Raw genomic sequence first — 21,067 nt, 5'->3', positions numbered from 1 at the left:
TGCTGCGCTTATGTGTCCTGCTCTTTTGTCTGTAGTGTGTTGTGCTCCCTTAAATATATGTAAATGGGGTCAGTGTATTACATGTGTTTTCCGTGGTTTCAGAGTGGTTCTGTGCTCGATACACAAACATTCTATCTATCTGGCACTCTAAGTGATAGATATGTTCTGAGTTCTTTTTGGAATGCTAATGTGCGCTAAGAGCATTATATTTCTAATAAATTTAAAGAGCTCCAGATTCACTTTAATTGCATATTTGCGATATTTGGCCGCTACAATTTACTGTTCAAATCTAAAATAAAAATCCTCATGACACCAGGTTTTTATGGACAGAAAGATGGATAAGATAATTTCTACTGCATTAAAAGGCTGTTGTTATCTCAAATTCAAACAGGGGAAACTTCTGTTCCTTTAGTTCTCCGGCAAAATAAAAGCTTCCGCCAAAAATTGCTTGAGGGTTTAACCGAACTGCATAGCAATGCCACCAGCAAATTAAGAAATTATTACAGAATTAAATTACTATTGAGTATTATTATTATTATAATGCAATAAAATAATATAAAATTCAATTTGACTGGGTTTCAAAAAGGTAATGATGAAAAGTGTGAGCTGACCCTTTCAAAAATTGGACATAAAGATGTACACAGTGTATAGACGCAATTTGATAGTTTGTTTAGTTATTTTTTAGAGGACTCAAGTGTGTATACCATTTCTAGAACAGTATTTACAGTCGAAAATAGAGTATGGGCAAAACTTGGTTTAATTTCAGTTAAAATGGCTTATGTTTACCATATCACAGTTTAAATAAGAATCGGTATATTTTTCAGAATAATCGCAATTAGATTTTTTTGTCCAAATCATTCAGTACTAGGTTATAGTACAGTGTAACCTTGAAATAATGTGTGAATTAAGATATATTATTGAAATTCTTTGGTTTTAATATGTCATGGTATTTTCTTTTGTACTGCCTTTGATTTGCGCAGATTGATATTTTTTAAAATCTGTAAAAAAAATTTAAAAACAATTGTAAATTAATGTACAGTATGAAATTATAGTAACCCAGATATCACTTTATTCTCTGTGTAAAGCTGCAGCTCTGTCACACAGATAAACTTTGGACAGTGTGTAAACTCATTACGAACCACGAGATTCAACCGCATATTACCGTTACCTGAAAAAAAAAAAAAACAGAGTATGTGATCCACACTAAGATAGACCTCAAAAGTTACGATAAAACCAATGATTGAGCTAATGACTGCAATTGAATGCACAACATCGATTCCTTCAAAGTGAAGACATTGAAGATCTAATTGTTATACTTAAACTCAGAGCCTTTTGTTGTTATTACTCCTATTTAGTCAATGTTCTATCTTTTTCTCACTCTTTCAGTTATCAAATCTGCGAATTTATGTACGAGAAAAAGCACCTTTTCGACAAAATCGTCGACTGCTATCTCAAAGACCCTTTGAGAAAGGTACTTCTCAATCCCTCCATTTTCAATCTTTCTTTCCTGACACTCCTTATTTTCATGCTAAATTGTTATCACTTTCTCCAGGAGGAGCTCTTCAACTACATCCATAACATCCTGTCCATGCCGGGCTACAGCCCAGAGGAGAAACAGTGTGTGTGGGTCAAAGCCCTTCAACACGTCAAGGTGAGTGAAACAAGGCATCAAATTATTCTTTCCCCAGAGCACTTTCCAGGTAGAAAGAGCTCAAGATTCAGAAAGCTCATTTCAGGCCCAAATATCATCTTGTTCAGTCAGTAGTCTTTGTCCAAATGACTTCCTCAGATTGTTAAAAGCTCATGGGCTAATTCACTTAACAATTGCTGCATATTTGTGCATGGTATTGAGAGTAAACAAACTGGGTCTTGTTTACTAACCACCCACAATCCAATCCAATGTGCTGAAATAGTGCTAAGTCATTGTCATTCTTTTCAGCTCAAACACGCTTCCGTTCTATGTACATTAAAATTATAGATTCACTGTATTCACAAAACTTTGTGCCTAGCATTTTTCTGGTGTAATTAAAGAAATAGTTCATCCAAAAATTGTATAATTGATGCACCCTCATGTCATAACCAAACACTTTCTTTGTTCTGTGAAACACCAAAGAAGATATTTTTAAGAATGGCACAATTGCTGATTTCTATACAATAGCAGTTTATAGTGCCTCTTTTTAAAGCTAAAAAAAGCATCCAAAAGTGTGAAGTAGTCCTTGCAACTGGCGTCACATTCCAAGTCTTCTGAAGGCATAAGATCACTTTGTATGAAGAACAGACTGAAATTGAAGTTTTTTTTTCTCTCTTAAATCGAATCAAATAAAAAATAAAAAAGTGGCCAAATCAAACATGACATGTCAATAACATCAAACCATATTGGTTCTTGTGCCATGACATCATGACGTTTGGTCATGAGACACATGATAACAAATTAGGTTACATGGTATTGACAAGCTGCCACATTGAATTTGTGCCATATTGGATTTGTGACATTATTTAAAATATATAATTTTGTGGTCTGCAGAAGAAAGTCATATGGGTTTGGAACACAGGCGGGTGAGAAAATAATTGCAGAATTTCCATATTTGGGTTAAATGAATCGCATATTAGGAATTATATTAAAGGAATAACATTGCATATTAACATATCACCGCCAGAGGATGTCAGAAAGATGTTTGTGTACATTTCTATTGATCATGGCAGCAAATATCATAAAATGATAATCAAATGAAGCAGAAGAGCATTATAACCAGGCATTTCTCCTGAAGCATGGTGTAGTCAAGTGCACTTTTGACCTTCCAAAGAGCTGAATCAGGTGCCTGGATCATAGTGGAAAAGTAGTGTTATACTAGTCCCTAGTACAACCTAGCACTCAGAACCAACCTGTGTTCAACAAAATTTTGGTGTGGGCTGTTTACAGATTTGCGTAATTCCTTTTGTGAATCAGGTGCTTAAGCAACACAGACTGCATGTGGCAATAAACAATGCTATCTGTGGGCGCAGTTCATTCTTGTTGAATTCCCTTCACACGATATGACTGCTTTCAGTTTACATTAGATATAAATACTACTAGAGTGAAACCTGATTGACTGATTTTGACTGAGTTCTGGTTGTTCTGGTTGCTCTGTTGCAGGATCTTGTCAGCATCAACTCATCTAAGGCAGCAGAGTTGGTAGTGGTGCACTTTGCAAACGAGGTGCAGTCTATCATCACAACTCTGCAGGTATGTCGACAGTCTTTATTTTGACTCTTATGTCCGTTTTTAAAAGCTCCACTATTCCATTGGAGCCATGGCCTTGCAGTTAGCACACACATTTCAGACATGTTGAGTAGTAATGCTGAAGTAGGAAATGAATATTTGAATCCAGCTTCCATTTTTCCCCAAATCCATTCCCCTCTGTCAAAATTGTTATATTCAGTTGCATTCCCTCAGATCAATTACCGCAATAACAGAAAAGAGAGACAGAGAGACATAATAGCATGGACACTCTCACGTACACACTTCTGCACACACACTTTATCTAATGACAGTCTAGATTGTAAAAGAAGCCTCACTAAAAGACCCTGTCAGCACTGTATTACATGCGTTTTGTTCCTCTTTTGTGTGTATATGTGTGTGTGTGTGTGTGTGTGTGTGTGTGTGTGTGCATTGTCTCTCAGCTCCTATTCACTCATTTTAAGATAGTGTCAGTGAATGTCTGGGAGAGGGGAGGGCCCCCTCCCCGAGGCAGGCATGTGTGTATGGCTATCAGTAAATAGATTAGGTTCTATCTGCAGTGCTGTGTGTAATTTGGTTTGCGTTATCTCTCACGCGCTGTCAGAAAGGTGCTAATTGAAAAGCGTGTGCTAAAACATGCAGCGATGAAAAGAAGATAGAGGGAACGAGGGAAAATAAATGTGTGTCAGAGTTTTTTTTTTTAACAGACGAGAGTAGTGAGAATAAGTGCTGTTTTCATGGTTTTAGTTCATTAAAGCATGTAGCATATTGATGATTATAATGACAGGAAGAATAATGATCATACTGATGAAGATATTAAGTGGCTTACACCAGGTCCTAACCATGCTCAGTGTTTAGTTGTTTTTTGCCAAAACTCAAACTTTCTAAATATTTCAGTGTGATGAGGAGGGCAATGCCATTCCTTGAGTGCACACGGCCAGACCCCATTCGGGCTAATCATCCAAGGAGAGGGATAAAGCCGAGCCTGGTGCGGCAGTTCGGAAGAGTGAGACACACATGGCAGCTGCGTATGGCTCTCTCTCTCTCTCTCTCTCCCGAACTGCCACATCCAGCTCGGCTTTTTCCCTCTCCTCAGCTGATTAGCCCAGTTGGGGGCCGGCCGGCCAGCCACGTGCACTCACGGGCCAGCCCCGGCCTCATCATCGTCACATTCAGATAAACTAGCCTACAACAATCAGAAAAAGCTTTATTGCCAATGCCGCTCAGTTGCACAGTATTGGTTAAGTTAAGTTGCATTTTATGTGATTTCTCTCATCATTTACTCACCCTCATACTATCCCAGATGTGTATGACTTTCTTGCTACTGCTGAACAAAAATTATGATTTTTAGAGAATATCTGAGCTCTGTAGGTCCTTTCAGTGCAAGTGAATTGTGGCCAGAAATATGAAGATTCAAAAATCAGATAAAATCAGCATAAATATAATCCATAAAACTACAGGGTTGAATTAATATCTTTAAAAGCGGTATGGCTGGTGTGATATATGTCCATTTCTGAAAGTCGCCTGTTTAGTTTCACTTTCATATCTGATTGTGAAAGTGGTGATTTACTGAAAAAAGGATTTAAATATCTGTTTCTCACCCACACCTATCATATCGCTTGTGAAGATATGGATTTAACCACTGGAATCTTATGGATTCGTTTTCTGCTGCTTTTATCTGCTTTTTGGAACTTCATATTTCTGGTCACCATTCACTTGCATTGTATCACTACAGAGCTGAGATATTCTTGTGAGACATTCTTCTGCCGAAGAAAAAATAAATAATTCACATCTGGGATGGCAGACTAAATGATGAAATAATTTTAATTTTTAGGTGAACGATCCCTTTTATTATTGGTATCCCATCATAACTTTTCTTTTCTTAAAATGTTAGAAATCCTAAAACTTTCTGTTGATTTGCAGGTTTAAATTAGATTTTTCAATCCCACATTTTCAAAGTGGTCTTTTTCAGTTTTGCTTTTTGTACAGTAATAAACCATCTTGTATGGTTTTGAAGCCCTATCACAAGAATTACATTAATACCAAGGCACAAAGGTTGTTATTCTACATGACACAATCTGTTTGAAAGTAAAGTGAATCATATTTTGATGTTGAACTATCTGTGTCTGCAGGATGACTATTTGATATTCCAGTTTCTGAAGTGCCTACTGGACCACAGGTAATAATACTGCAGCAGCACCCCTATCATACAGTACATTCTCTTTTTCTTAGGCAGAGTTGTTTTATTTTATGTATGTGATATCTATACTGTGCAGTGGCATGCACCATTTACACTTTGCATTAACATGCGTTTTCAGAAATTGGATTGGTATCGGATAGCATTTGACAACATTAAATGACAGGCGTAAATGCACCCAAGAAGCATTGTGATCGAAGTTGTATTGAAATTTGCATGAAAATTCCAGGAGATCAGCAGTTACAGAAACACACAAACCAGCCCATCTGGCACCAACAATCATGCCACGGTTGAAATCACTGAGATCAAATTTTTTCCCCTTTCTGATAATCGATGTGAACATTAATTGAAGCTCCTGATCCATATCTGCTATATGGTAAGGTTAGAATTTGAGTATATTTGGGAAAAACAGTGCATCAATATTTTCTCCAAGTATCAACAAGTAGTAATGCTGTCATAGTGAGTGATGTATGTAGTCATAAAATCAGAGTGCTTTTTCTCGAAATCAGATCACATGTGGTCATAGGAGATGCATTTGAGATGCAAGTAAATACCAGGTATTTCAACAGTAATGTGTCTTGGGTGACCACTTGTGACCAGATCAACCAAGACTGATGTTAATGTCAGGTGTAATCAGCATCTTTTTGTTCACATAATATTTATTTAAAGCTTAACTTTTTATAGCGTCGATCCTCTTTGAGGTCACACAGAGTGCATTTAGGTGTAAGTGTGTTGCTCTTGTACTCTTGAACCACTTAATGTAAAAACTTCAATAGAGTGACTGTTTGCACCCAGGTGTAAATAGCACCATCCACACAGTGCTGGTATTTGCACCTCAGTGGTCTGGTTGAACCATAGTAATTTACAACGAAGTATGTAGTTTTGTGTCACTTTAGTGGCGTGGAGAGTAATGATGGTATGAAAACACTGTTGTGTGCGAGTGATCCGGGGTTTGAATCCACTTTTTGTCCCACACTTATGCCTATTCTGTTTCCTCTTTCCAGTCTTAAATAGTTCCTTGAAATATTTCCTTTAATATTTCCTTTAACCCTAGCCCTAAATGAACATAAATGTTGATTTCTTTGCAGTGACAGTGGTTGGTGGGCTCAAAGATGTGTTTGACAGTTGCAACCACCCAGAATGCCCAAGCAACCACATTTCAACTCACTAAAAACAACTCAAACAACGTCCTGTTAACCACCCACAACACCTTAGCTTTGTGGTGGCAAGTTTTGCGCGGCAAGCACCACTTACATTTTCTGCAGAAAATGTAAAAAGCTAGATTTGTAATTTTACACATAGACCTTGACCCCAATCTAAAGCCGCTTTAGTTTCAGACACAGACTCGCACACATCAGTGATTACTCGTTCCTCCAGCATGTCACAGCCTCAGAGCTATTATGCTGTTTTTGCTGCAGCTGACCTACAGTGACTCCTTCAGAGTACATGTGGCACCTCTGGGGCAAAAATTGTTTGTAGAAGAACATCTGCATTTACTGCATCTTCCCCATGTGGCTGCTGCCTGCTCTCAGGCCAGACCTCAGTGTCACAACACAGTGGCTGTTTTCAATGTGCGTTCTTTTGTGTTCTTACATTTTGTGGACTTGTTCTACGTCATCATCCACTGCCAAAGTTCCATTCAATCCCCAAGAACGCAAGTACAGAGAAAGCAGGAAATGACCTGGATGTGTCCTTGCAATCGAGGATGCATCGGAGGGTGACTTGAGGGCAAGTACTCGGTACCACAGCGGCAGACGAAGGACATTTATCGTTTTGTTTTTTTCCTCAAGAGGTTCCCACTGTAAGCTTGCGAAAGTCTGACGGCTTGTGAGAGTCGTTACACTCCATTCATTTTTTTTTTTGCATCATTTTAATACAGTTATAAACATGGAGAAATCAAGTGTTTACAGACTTGTGTGATGATATTAATACTGTCACTGGTGTGATAATGCCAGTAGTTCTCTCACTGGATTCAAATGTGCTGTGATGGTTATTTGCGCAGCAGGAAGATCACAGCACATCTCAAAGCTCAAAATAGATGCATTGTATGATCTCCTGTCCTTCCGAGTTCGTTCTTCCTAGGTAGCTTGGAAAACTGGTCTTCATAAGAACACAAGTCTGTTCTCTGTGTTCTTAGAATTGAGAAACACCCAGTCTGTGTGCTTCTCCTCACGTTCTGCCTATCCTGAGAAATCTCCCATCTCCATTTGTCACACATCCTCTTCATAGACAACAGAGAGTAGTTAATTTAGGGTTGTTTGTATAAATAAAGACCTCCATCCTAGTCCTTTTATGGTGTAATCCGTCAGGTGTGATTTGGACAGACTACACTATAAAACATTTATAATCTGTGACATCACTTTCTGGAAAAAGCCTTATATGGAACACTTACTCCATGCTACTGGTATATAGAGCCCCCTCAAACACTAATTTGTTATTGGTACTTCTTATCTTTTAAGGATAACTGATATGATGGCCAGTGTAGAGCACGACATTCTGGTTCCGGAAGTGAAAATGCCTTTTTTCCACTGGGGAATTGATTTTTAATGATAACTTAATAACCTTGATCAAACAGACCCAGCTTGAGCACCATGAGGTTGTTAAGCAATGGTATATGCTTCTGTTGAAGTAAAAAAATAAATCGTGTTGTAAGGTGATTTGTGCTGATTGAACACTACCCATAATCCTGCATAGAAAGATCTACCAATCAGAGAATCATGGCAAAAAAGAACAGCAAAAGAGCTGAGCAGCAACCACCCACTTCCATGACGCACTATGAATGACGTAATGAAATCTGCCTCTTTATGCTCTCAGACATCTTATATTTTTATGTGTACCTTTATATTTTTCAGTAAACTTACAGTAAACCATACAGTTTATATACTGTACTTCTGATTAACAATTGTAAATCAAAGTTATATATTTGTCCATAATTTTTATTTTGATTAAATCATTTGCAATGTGTCATGGGATTTTCATGGGGTAGTTCATGTCCTCATGAAAAACATTTAGTACTTTTGTCTAGTACTTTGTTTTAAATAATTTTTTGCTTCAAGTTTTCAATTGTATGATTCTCTTTGGAGCTGGTTGGTTTGGTTCATGGAAGTACTTTGTGGAGAATAAATGGGGAAAATAGATTCCCATTCCAAGAAGTTTGATCAATGATCGATGGTGATCAAGCATGATGTGACTAGTCTATTAATTTGAAATTCAGTGACAATTACCTAACAACTACACACAATTGTGTCAAAGAAGGAGCTTCTTTTTAATTTTGAGATTGATACGTTGTGGGTTTTAAGCTAATAAGAAACATAAATTCAATGTGTGTCCAAATGTTTGACTGGTAGTGAATTTATATTCTAATTATTTAATGTTGGTGTTTTGTCCTAATTCAACCATGTAATTGCAGAATCCATTCTCTTTATATTCTTTGTGTGTTTGACAGCTTGAAACACATTAAAAACCATCCGTCAATACCTTGTTCTCTACCCTATTCTCTCACATGCCTCTTGCAGCAGGAGCTGATGGAGGCTGATTGGAATTTGATTTAAGAGCACAGCCTTGATTGAGTTCTGAGAAAGCCACTCTACATGATAACTTGATTGGAAGTATGATTAGAAGAGAAATAGAGAGAGAGAGTAAGAGGAAGAAGCACTAATGACTCATGATTTAGGTTTGGAGCTTTATGAAGGGTGTCTTATTTCATCAGGAGAGATAGACTAGTAGACAGATATGTTTGATCCTTTGACACAGAGATCTGAAAGCCTTTCTTATTTATTTGACAATCTCAATCTCAATCTCGTGTGCATTGTTATTCTCCTGTTCTCTCACAGACATCCAGCGTTTGGGTTTAGTTCAGCTGGGTTTGTACATGATTACAGAGAACAAGAGCAGATGTCACACCCCTGCTCCCTGCTTGTGGTTGTCCATTGTAGTCCGATGATGATCGTTTTCTCCTTTATTTGTGAGTCTTTAAATGGCAGTTAAATCCTTGATGCACAGACTCTGTTATATGCAGGGCATATGATTGTTTGGCTGGGGTAGGGGGCAGATTTTACTTTGTGCCTCATTTCCTGCCTCTGTTGGAGCCATAGACTGCGATTTTCCTCCATTTGTTTATGCCTTTGTGCAGCTGGTGTGCATACAGAGGATCTCTGTATGTGGGACTCTGTCTTGCCTGGAGTCTGAGAGAATCTTCTGGAGACATTTAATTTTAAAGGCTTCTTGAGCTTTTTGCATATTCAATTTGCCACAACGATTGACAAAAAGCAAGGTCTTCTACTTTAGATGGGTTGATGTCGTACCGTTTCAGTGTGGATGATCTTTTAATATTTTCATTTATCCTCCTGCTAAGCACTGACGTAGTTGCGTAGTTGACCATAGAGAATTCTTTGGAGACGAGCATCAGGCAAATATATAACATGTCCAAGCCATCTAAGCTGGTGCCTATATAATATGCTGGGCTCCAGACTGCGACTAAAATGGTTGCTAATGCGATTTTATTAAAACATTTTATTGATTCCATACAACAGCTTAAATAGAATAACAGAAAATGTGGAATCAAATTATATAAAATTATAACCTTTCCCCCCAAACAATAGGGGCAATTGAACATTCCTGTTCAATACAAAACCAGGGAGGGGCTCTCTCAGGTGGAAGTGACCAATGGGCCAAATGTCTGAGACCAAATGCATAGTAATAAAACTAAATTTTGGGTAGGGCTAGCCCACCTTACTGAATGTAACTTACTGAAATGTAATCTGGGACATTTACCATTCCAAATGAAGGACTTATTCAAATTGCCTGAAATAAGAGAGGGGGACATCTATAGGGAGAGACTGTAGCAGGTAGTTGAATTTTGGAATATAATTAATTTTAATAATATTAACCTTCCTAGTTATAGATAAATGTAATGAAGCCCACCACCCACATCACTTGAAAACCTTTTTTAATAAAGGGTCAAAATGAACTCTAAATAAATCACAAAAATTAGCAGGTAGTAAAATACCCAAGTACTTAATGCCCTGTTTGGGCCACTGGAAGGCCCCGGGCTAAAAAGCCGTTACCGGGCAGTATGCTGTCAGAGACCAAGCTTTGGATTTAGACCAATTCACTCTGTATCCTGGGAACTTATTTAAGGAATTAATAATTCAATGGAGGCAAGGCATAGATCTAGTAGGGTCATAGACAAATAAAAAAAATTAATCTGCGTATATCAAAAGCTTATGCACCACACCTTCCATCAGCACCGCTGGAAAATCATCCTTTCTTATCGTGGCTGCTAATGGTTCCATGCCTGCCAGGTGCCCCATCTAGAATAAAATACTCTGAAATTAATCCATTCGTTTGAACCAGGTGTCAATAAAATAATTTAATTCACCCAATAAAAGTATTCCCGAACCCACACATTTCCAAAATCTTAAAAAGATAATCCTATTGTACCATATCAAACACTTTTCGGTGTCAAGCGAGATGGCAGTGACCAGAGTCTGATCGTTCGCCACTGACCATATGACATTAATGAAATGCCTTATGTTATCAGAAGAGTTACGGCCTGAATAAACCCCACCTGATCTATATGTATAGGAGATGTCATAACTTTACTTAATTTCAGACAATATTTTAACATCTAGCTCTGTCAGGGAAATTGGACAGTTACTCTTACACTCAATTGAATCTTTGTCCTTTTTAAGAATCAGACTGATCCGGGCTTGTGTCATGGTTTGTGGAAGCTTTCCATTCATTAATGATTCCGTATAAACTTATAAAGTTTATAGGCAAGGTCTTAATTACCTCGCTAAGCTCCTCCAAGGTTATCTCAGGATCAAGATAATTTTTTTGCTCAGCCGTCTGTTTAGGAAGTTCTAATGTTTCTAATATCCACTTCAGTAGATGAAGACGTGGAACTATATAGATCAAGTTTGAATTCTTAAAATGCATTATTAATATCAATGGCCAAGGTAAATATTTCACCACCAGCAGATTTCACTGAGGGAATGGTAGAAAAAGACTCTCTCTGTTTTATTTATCTAGCCAGATTTTCCCTGCCTTATCCGCCGACTCGAAGTATGACTGTCTTGCCCTGAATAGCCAAAACTCCACATTCAGCGACAAAATAGTATTATATCTGTATTTCAATCGGTCATTTCTCTGAGGCCATTAGACAACATTCGGTGCATCAGCTCTGCCTCGGCACTTTTAATATTCCCCTCCAATTCCACAAGTTCTTGTGCTTTGGAAATTTTTGTGAATGAGGCATACTGTATGATCCGGCCCCTAAGAACCACCTTAAGTGCCTCCCAAGCAACACCTTCTGAGGTTACTGAGGACCAGTTGGTCTCCATATAGACATTGATTTTAGCATTTAAAATCAAGTCAAGTCAAGTGGTTTTTATTGTTGTTCAACCATATACAGTTAGTACAGTACTAACATTTGTTGGAATTTAGGATTTTGCAAAAGGGATACATATATATGCCAACTATATGATATCCTTTTCTCCATATGTGGCAACACCTCTAAACATCTAGCATGATCTGAGACTAAAATGTTTTCCAATGAGCAATCAACAACAGATGAAATGAGGGACTTGGATATTAAAAAAAATCTATTCTAGAATTAATCTTATGGACTGATGAAAAAATATATATTTTCCCTCCCAGAAGGATTTAAAAGTCTTCAAATATCTGTAAGACCAACATTTTTACACATCCTGTGAAGCATCAGTGTTGACGGGAATATCAGTGCAAAAGCTACCTTCCATTGATGTAATGGTTTCTTGCATTGCTTGTAGCGATCCCGTTTCTCTCGTGTCAAATTTGCAAAGTCTGGGAACAAGAAAATCCTCTTGTTCTACCAAGAAAGCTTTCCTTTACCCCTCGTTTCGAATAACACAAGATCTTTATCGGATGATCTCAGAAATTTGTCCAGAATTGATCAGGGTCTCCCTCCATGGGTCGCCGAGCAGGAACCCTTTTTACAGCTTATGGACTGCTATGTCGAGCAGATTTGGAAAGAGCCCATCCAGGAATTTCAGCATATCCCGTCCCTCTACTCCCTCAGGAACTCCAACGGTATGGACATTATTCTGCCAGATACAGTTTTCCATGTCCTCCAACTTTTCCCAGACACGCTCCAAATCCACCTTGTTCGCTAGCATATTAGCAGATAATTCCCTCTCCGATGACTCCAGGTAATCGATCAGTTTTTCGACATCCCCTACACTTGTAACCACATCAGTGAACTTTGCCTCCATGGCAGTGATCGATCGATGTATCACAGCAAGATCCTCCATGTCAGCAACAACCTTTGTCGGCACTGCTGATATGTTCAGCATCTCTCTCCGCATTTCCCGCACCTCCCCAACTAAATAGATTCCTTCTTCTTCTTTCCATTAATGGCCATCTCCCTCCTTAGAGTATTACCACCACCTACCATACATTTGCTCTACACTATATCTTCTGCCTAGAACCAGTAACCTAGATGCTCTGCCTAGCTCCCATATCTGTATCTAAGGATCAGATTTCTGATGCTGCTGCACGTTCAATTACTCCATCGTCCACCCAACCCCCTCACTATCCAGACCTAGGTTTTGCACCATACTATATTCTATCTTCTAATCCTGTATTTCGTAAAAAAAACAAAATAGTGCTTTGTATACCTGCCCATCTGCTCACCGGCCTCTTCTCAATACATTCCATTAAACATCTACGAGATGTACTATATTTACTACACTCCAACAATACGTGCTCCAGACTTTCTATGCCCTCACAGCTATCACACATCCCATTCCCCTGTTTACCCAGGATTGCCAATGTTGAATTTAGTCCGGTATGTCCCAACCTTAACCTTGTTAATATTACTTATTCTCTTCTGTTCTTCCCGACATGACTTTTGCTTACCACTGTCTTCATATTTTTATAAAGCCATCTACCTGTATTGCCACTGTCCCACCTTTCTTGCCACTCATTGTTTAATTTCTTCAGAATTATATCTTTAGGATCCGGTAACAGTAAAGTAAGACTAAGTCAATAAAAAACCTGTATATTCAGTATATATAAAATCAAGCTTTTGACACTTAAGATAATTAAGGGACTTGTACACAAGGTGCAAACATATATTGATTCATTGATTTAGTGCTGGTGCAGCTGGTTTGATGGAGGATCTCAGTATGTTGGACTCTGTCTTGCCAGGAGAATCTTCTGGAGGCATTGAATATTAAAGGCTTTAATATGGTGAGTGTATGTGGTCCATGTTTCACACCCATACAAGAGGGTGGAAATGCAGAATGCCTGGTATACAAGAATCTTGGTATGACGGTTGTGGCGGTGGTTGCCAAAGACTCTTTTCTGAGCCACCTGAATGATGATGAGGCTTGTTTGAGGCGGTTTTGAATTTCCTCATCCAGTGAGGAATCCACATCCACATCCTCATCTAGTTAGCGAAATTATGCTGCCCAGATATTTGAATTGCGGCACTGAGGATAATTGTTGGCCTTGTGTTGAGAAAGTGGTTGGAGAGGATGGTGGTGTAGTGTGCCACTGACAGATAACCTCAGTCTTCTGAACATTGACTGTGAGGCCCATTCTTTTATAGGCTTTGACAGTAGATGAGATGGTGGCATGGAGTGCCTCTGGAGTGTAAGCCACATAAGCACAGTCATCAGCATACTGAAGCTCTTGTATGTTCTCAGATCTGAGCGTGGTGATAGCCTGCAGTCTTATGATGTCGAAGATATTGCCATCAAGGTGGAAGTTAATGGTGACACCTGCCTCCCTTTCTATTTCCCTATGCAGCAGTGTATTCACACAGGCAAGGCAGATATTAAACAGGACATGGGCCAGCACACAACCCTGCCTTACTCCAGCCTTTACACAGTAGGTTTCTGAACTCTGCCCCCCAACCACAACATGGGCCATCATTCAAGTATGGAACTAACAGAGGAATGTGATGAATTTGGGTTTACAGACACATTTCTGGAGAACATCCCACATTAGTCACCTATTGATGGTGTCAAATGTTTTTGACAGGTCTACAAATGCAATGAACAGGCCCTGGTGTTTTTCCCTGCATTTCTCCTGAAGCTGCCTGGTTACACATATCATGTCAACGGCCCCGGCCTTTACATTTACATTTATGCATTTGGCAGACGCTTTTTATCCAAAGCGACTTACAGTGCACTTATTACAGGGACAATCCCCCCGGAGCAACCTGGAGTCAAGTTACACAATGTGTTGGCCATGGGGATCGAACCAGCGACCTTCTGATTAACCACACTGTGGCATGATGCCTGAACTAGCCTTTTAATCATAACCTTGGCTAATGCTGTTGGAGCTGATGAATTTATCTCCCTTATTCTTTTAGAGAGTCAATATATTAGCATCCTTCCAATATTGTGGAATGCTCCCCCAGTTTCAGACCTCTGTGATATAGTGGTGTAATTCTCTTGTGCAGAGGTATCCACCCTCTTTTAGGATCTCTGTTGGAATACTGTCAGGACCTGGTGATTTATTGTTTTTTTAAGATTTGAATGGTGACACGGATTTCATTGAAAGTTGGTTGTTCGTTGAGCTGATGGATAATGGGTCTTCCCTGGAGTCTCTCTATAACTTGATCAACTTGATTTGATAGATTTCGCTAATGCTTGAAGTGCTCCCTCCAGCCCTTCACTACCGAAGACTGATCTTTAATGAGGGATGTGCCATCTGCTGACCTGACAGGTGTCATTGAACAAGTTCTAGGGCCATAAAGGATCTTTATTGCATTATAGAAATGTTGCATGTCTGTCTGCAAATGTCTGGATTTCAAGCACTTTTGCTGTCCAGAGTTTTCAGATATTTTATCTACCATTTAAAGTAACACCTTACCAGCTTAAAGGCTGCAGACTCTCAACTTGTGATCGAATCTTCAGAAATGGATCATAATACCAGGTGTAAATGGGGTGATGTGCGTTTCTTTGCTTCTACACTAAAATTATTTGTGAAGTAAATATAGCAAACAAGATTAAGTACATTAAGCATGAACTTGAAAATATGAAGTCAATTTTACATTCAAAGATGAAAACAATTATGCTCTTCCTTATAAATATTATTTATGATTGCTTGTTATTTTTACAATGTATCATTATGTATTAATCCTAAAGTAGAAAACTCTCATATTTACTAATTTACTCATTTTTTAAGTTAAATAAACTTTAATAAACATTATGTAATAAAGTTAAGTAGATTTTACTTTTAGTTTTAGTTAGATTTTAGTTTTATACCATAAAGATTTACTTTGAAAACTCAAAAACTGCAGAAGTTTTGAAGTGTACAACAATTAAGTAAATGTTACTAGTAATGTTTTTTCAGTGTAGTCTTTATCAAGGTCTGTTTGTTCCTGGCTTTCTTCTGTCTGTTAGATTTGCTATGGGTTTTGAAAGTCCTTGCCAACAAGCAGTGAGTCGGCAAGGTCACTATTAGCTCCTAAATGTTGGGCTTTTATTTGTCAGGGGTGATTTTAGTCCTAAAGGAACCAATCCAATTTATTTCCTCTGATGTGATGAGGTTTTGACAAAGCAGTACTGGGCTGTGAAAGACTGTTGAAGGTCTTGTTGAGAGTGGGTCCTTGAGCAGGCTGCTCTTGTATGCTGTGTGTACTAAATCTGCAGAGTGATGCTTTCAGATTTTGGCAAAATAGCATTAAAATTATCCTTTTTTAAAGACTTTGTTTAAGATAAGACTTTTTTCCCCTGATGATTTTTGTTGTGATGATTTAGTATTTCATGTTACTCTTCTCTTAAGTGATTCATTTCATTGGTGGTTTTCCCTTTGTGTCTGCAGCTCCAGAGAGGGCCTGAATCCAAAGGCTGTGCTTAAATTAGGCCCAGATCTTCATGAGCTCTTAGTGGATCTGATGTGTCAGTTAAGTCCTCAGGATGTCACAGCCTTCCTTAAGAACTCTCAAGACTACCGACTGGAGGAGGCCATCCAGGTATAAATTGATGAACCACACACATATGCAATGGGTCTGTTCCAAAACCTATTGAGCTGCTTTCAATGTCAGCTGTCATCTATCGAACCTCATAAGTGACTGATTTTGAATGCTCTAGATAGGAGGCAGCTCCACACAAATCGCACTACTCACCAAAACAAATGGGAAACTTTACTCAAAATTGATTTTAATACAGATGACACAAGAAGAATGATACAATGCTCTTAATGAACAAATAAACTTATTTCATGGCTCTGAGGAATACTCGATTCTGATTGGTTAATCGTGCCATCCAGTGGTCTGAATAATAATTTCTCAATAATGACTGCACATCCCGGTATTGTTAGTCCTCTTATTCTTCTCATATCACTCTTCTGTCTCTAATAGTAAACTAATAAAATAATTTAAACTCTAATCAATGTTTCATTTCCATTCATTTATTTATTTAGCTTGTACTCTTATAATAATAGTGAAAACGAGCAGTCAAATGGTCATTTTTGGAAAATAAACACCAACATAACTCTTTATGCAAACCGGAGGTGAACTTCAGCTTTTTCGGAAGACTCTGCTGTCTCTCTCTTCTCGCATAATTACATAATTTCAACTCAAATCAATATTTCATGTCCATTTATTTATTTATTTAGAAGGTAAAATAACCCACTTCAGGGTGATACAAGACCCTTCCTCTCCGATAATGTCCGGCTGACTGAACTGTAGATTATCCATTTTAAGGCATCATAGGTATGCTCCCAACATGATGGCCATTCCAAAAGGTAGATAACGTAATGGGGCCTCTGAAGATACCTATTTTTTGGCAAAAATCTAAGGCAGCATTCTATGTATACTTCCTCGGGTATGCAATCCCAGAATGAACTGGAAGAGCTCAGTGAAAAAAAATAAATCCAAGATGGTGGACAAAGCAAGAAAAGGTTTCATTATAAATATACTTCAGTGTTTCCCCTAGGATTTTTTTCAACAGCTCTGCTATTGTGCATTCATCCATGAATCCACAATGCCGGGCCCGTATTAACATGCTTTGGAGGAGGAATAGCTTAACTGTGGTGTCATACTTAATTTCAGCCTGGGCCACATCAGTGTTATCAGTGCCCTCAAAGGGCCCATGAAAAAAAATAAAATATATACAATTTTTGGGTAGCTCAGCGAGTAAAGACACTGACTACCACCCCTGGATTTCACGAGTTCGAATCCCAGGGTGAGCTGAGTGACTTCAGCCAAGTCTCCTAAGCAACGAAATTGGCCCGGTTACTAGGGAGGGTAGAGTCACATGGGTAAACCTCCTTGTGGTCACTATAATGAGGTTCACTCTCTGTGGGGCGCGTGGTGAGTTGTGCGTGGATGCCGCGGTGGATAGCGTGATGCCTCCACACATGCTATGTCTCTGCAGTAACGCGCTCAACAAGCCACATGATAAGATGGTGGTCTCAGATGCAGAGATTTGTCCTCTGCCACCCGGATTGAGGCGAGTCAATACTCCACCACGAGAACTTAGAGTGCATTGGGAATTGGGCATTCCAAATTATGGAAAATATACGAGTTGCGCTCCTTGGCACGCCAGAAATTTGAGCAATCTCTGGAGTCGTAGGTAGGTGCCACCGAGCAGTGTCTGCGGTGTGCGTAAATTCATAGAAAACAATTGTTTTGAATTTTAGAATGTACCATGATGCGTCTGGTGTGCGACCCCCTTTATTCAGTCATATGTCTTGGTTGCTTTCTTTGTATGCTTTGACTTATATGCTACTGGGATCATTTCAGACGTTTTGTAATATTGTTTCGGGATGTGCCTGAAGCCGAATAATGGTTAAAAATGAATAACGGATTTATCCAAATAATAAAAAAAAAGATTCGGAAGACTGTTCATCCAACGAGCACAGGTATTAAGCAATATTTTAAATAAACATACCCAAAATGACAAAGCAATGATGAGTCTGTGAAGCCAATATTACAACAGTGTAAACCGTATGAATGAAAATGCACACAGTGTGATTTCAAGTTCATCGGATGGCCGTGGTCTGACTCCGTTTAGTCCCTAGTTAATTGTGCGGCTTTCAGAAATGTTATCTTGTCAAGAGTAACATTAATTAAGATACTATATCATACACATTTTCCACTTCTTAATATATCTGTTAATACATTAATACCAACTGTTGCACACAATACACACGCAGAGGCTCACTGTCTGCACGCCTCACAGCTACTGTATTTATTCCACTGCATTTCACAAATTCTGCACATCTAATTTAACTAAATAATGTCCTCCACATTATGTTAAAATATGTGTACAAAAAATAAGCCTCAAGTGTAGCCTATCATAAAACTTTATGATATAAATTTACAGTACTTTCACCTGATTGTAGGCTGTGGCAGGGCGGAGGGCGGGACCGGGTGTGTATGATCATGAATCATTTTTTTCTCATTTCTTTTAATGTTTGTATTTATGTTTAATATTCATTGCAAAATGTGTGCTAGACATTTCACAATTACTTGACACCTCATGCCACCAGAATAACAGTGTTATACTTGCACAGCAAACATAAACTTAAACATATACTTGTACATTGCAGACATAAACCAAAATTATTTTTCAGCAGATATTAATGTAAAAAATACCATGAGAAACCAAAGCTAAAAACACATTCCACAGTTAATGTGGCCTACACATCTGGTAAGAAAAAATATATCTATAATATAGTTAAATAATAATAATAATAATTAAATAGGTCTATCCGAGGCATATGTTACATGCAGAAACTATAAACGTAAGAGGTTTACATTTTAAAATTAGTTTTGACACACTTCCGGCTTAAGCCACACCCACATCCGGTTCTGTAAGAATAAAGAGACAGTTACAGATAATTTTTTCATAGTAACCGATACTAATACAGATACAGATAATGGCTTCACTGCACTCCTACATGCCGTGTATCTCCCTGGTTCACAAGCGCATTTAAAATAGTCTGTGGTGTGTGATTGAGACCAGTCCACAATTAAATGCGTCTGCCTTGTGCTGGCGCACCTGTTTTTATTCTGCTGTGTTGATAATTGATCCAGGTAGCATCTAGCATTGTTGGTAATGATCTGCGCACCTGCTCTATGACTAAAGCGCTGACTGATTGGTCAGTGAGACAATCCAATCTTCTGCCTTCCTACTTTTCAGAAATGAGCTCAAGGGCCACATGTAATGATGTTAGTTTGAGTTTGATACCTGTGTGTTACACGTTGATGATACTGAGTATGTTTGTATATTTGTATGTGTATGTGGTAGGGTATCTTTTGCAGTGTAGAAAGCGTACAGCTGACTAGAGCTAGCAAGCATTATGTTGCATCAAGTATATTAAATGAACCATGTGAAATTTCAACTGCACCGCTCAAAATTATGCAGCAGCAGTGCGCCGCTGTAGAATGTATATAGGCATATATGCCTGTATGCATATATGCATATAACACTATGCTTATTATCCATTCAATGCTAAAAAGCATTGATACAAAATAGTTTAAAATAATATAAAACCAGTGTCCATGTAAGGGTGTCTCCGGAGTTTTGGAACAGAGCTTATGTGTATACATATGTATAGAGTAGTCTACAGTGTATATATAGTATATTTAAATTTTGTGATTCATCTCAGAGCTTCTTGGTTTAGTGAATGGATTATAACTCTTTATTAAAGAAATCCCATTTGAGTAAATTAATTTGAATAATACTTCCAGAACTAAGGCCAATAAATAAGTGGGCGGTCACTGTTGTGCTGTATTGAAGAGTATGTTTGGCACACAGACTGAGACACACTCTATCTGCAGGTTTGGCAGAGCAGGGAGACGATTAGAATACCACACATTTTATTTAATCAATCAATATGGAGCCACTGAGACAACAGGGTAAAGGTTGCCAATCTTATGCAATTAGAGTGCTGGCTGACAGATTTAGAGTGAGAGATAGAGAGATGCCTGGAGGAAAGAATGAATGAATAATACAGGGAGGGAGGGGAGATATCTGCACACTGAAGCACTGAGAGAGACAGACAGGCAGAAGAGAGAATCAATACTGTTACACCGGCAGAGTGGCACCTGTTAAATATTTGAACAGACTCCTTTCTCTCTCACACACACACATGCAAACACACTCTCACACACGGCAGCTCTATAGCCCTGCTATCTTATCTCACTATGATTCATTGCTCCATGTATATGCATCTGTATCTAAAACCATCTGCTTGCAACTGTCTTTTTGTCATTGTCATTGTCTAGTCTTCTTTCTCTATGTCTCGTTCTGTTTTTATATTACTATATTCATCGAAGCCGGTTGGTGTTTCCCTGCCTCCTGCATAACCCTCTTCCCTTCTGTCTCAAAATCTGTTGGAACATCACACTATGGAAACAGCATTTCACAAACCAACAATCTGGCCTAAACACGTTCTCAGTGTCCCAGTGAGACGTTTCATCCTGTAAACTGCTTGGAGTGGATCATTTGTCTTGATAATCTTGACAATTTGTCTGCGACACGATCGACAGTCTTATCTCTTTCTTGTCTAATCACAGATCACAGAGAAACACAAGTTGCATGAGCCCACAGCCTATCTGCTGGAGAAGAAGGGAGATGTACATGGAGCCTTTGAAGTGCTGCTGCAGGTAAGAGCTCATCACATAAGCCTAAAGCAAGCCTGGAAAA

At 38.6% G+C, this 21,067-nt stretch overlaps 1 protein-coding gene across 3 annotated transcripts in view; it reads left to right on the top strand.

Moving 5' to 3' along the window:
• vps8 (VPS8 subunit of CORVET complex) overlaps positions 1-21,067 on the top strand; it is a 178,543-nt gene that overhangs the window by 72,128 nt on the left and 85,348 nt on the right. For all 3 annotated transcript variants that reach the window (XM_052126503.1, XM_052126502.1, XM_052126505.1), the window contains 6 exons: positions 1,387-1,471; positions 1,553-1,651; positions 3,134-3,223; positions 5,350-5,396; positions 16,233-16,383; positions 20,938-21,027. In XM_052126503.1, coding sequence (XP_051982463.1) covers positions 1,387-1,471; positions 1,553-1,651; positions 3,134-3,223; positions 5,350-5,396; positions 16,233-16,383; positions 20,938-21,027 — 562 coding nt within the window. The remainder of the gene's footprint in view (positions 1-1,386; positions 1,472-1,552; positions 1,652-3,133; positions 3,224-5,349; positions 5,397-16,232; positions 16,384-20,937; positions 21,028-21,067) is intronic.

This window comes from Xyrauchen texanus, chromosome 5 (assembly GCF_025860055.1).
Source record: "Xyrauchen texanus isolate HMW12.3.18 chromosome 5, RBS_HiC_50CHRs, whole genome shotgun sequence".
In the NCBI taxonomy this organism is placed as follows: domain Eukaryota; kingdom Metazoa; phylum Chordata; class Actinopteri; order Cypriniformes; family Catostomidae; genus Xyrauchen; species Xyrauchen texanus.
The sequence above is the reverse complement of the archived record's forward strand: the minus strand, read 5'-3'. Positions and strand labels throughout refer to the sequence as shown.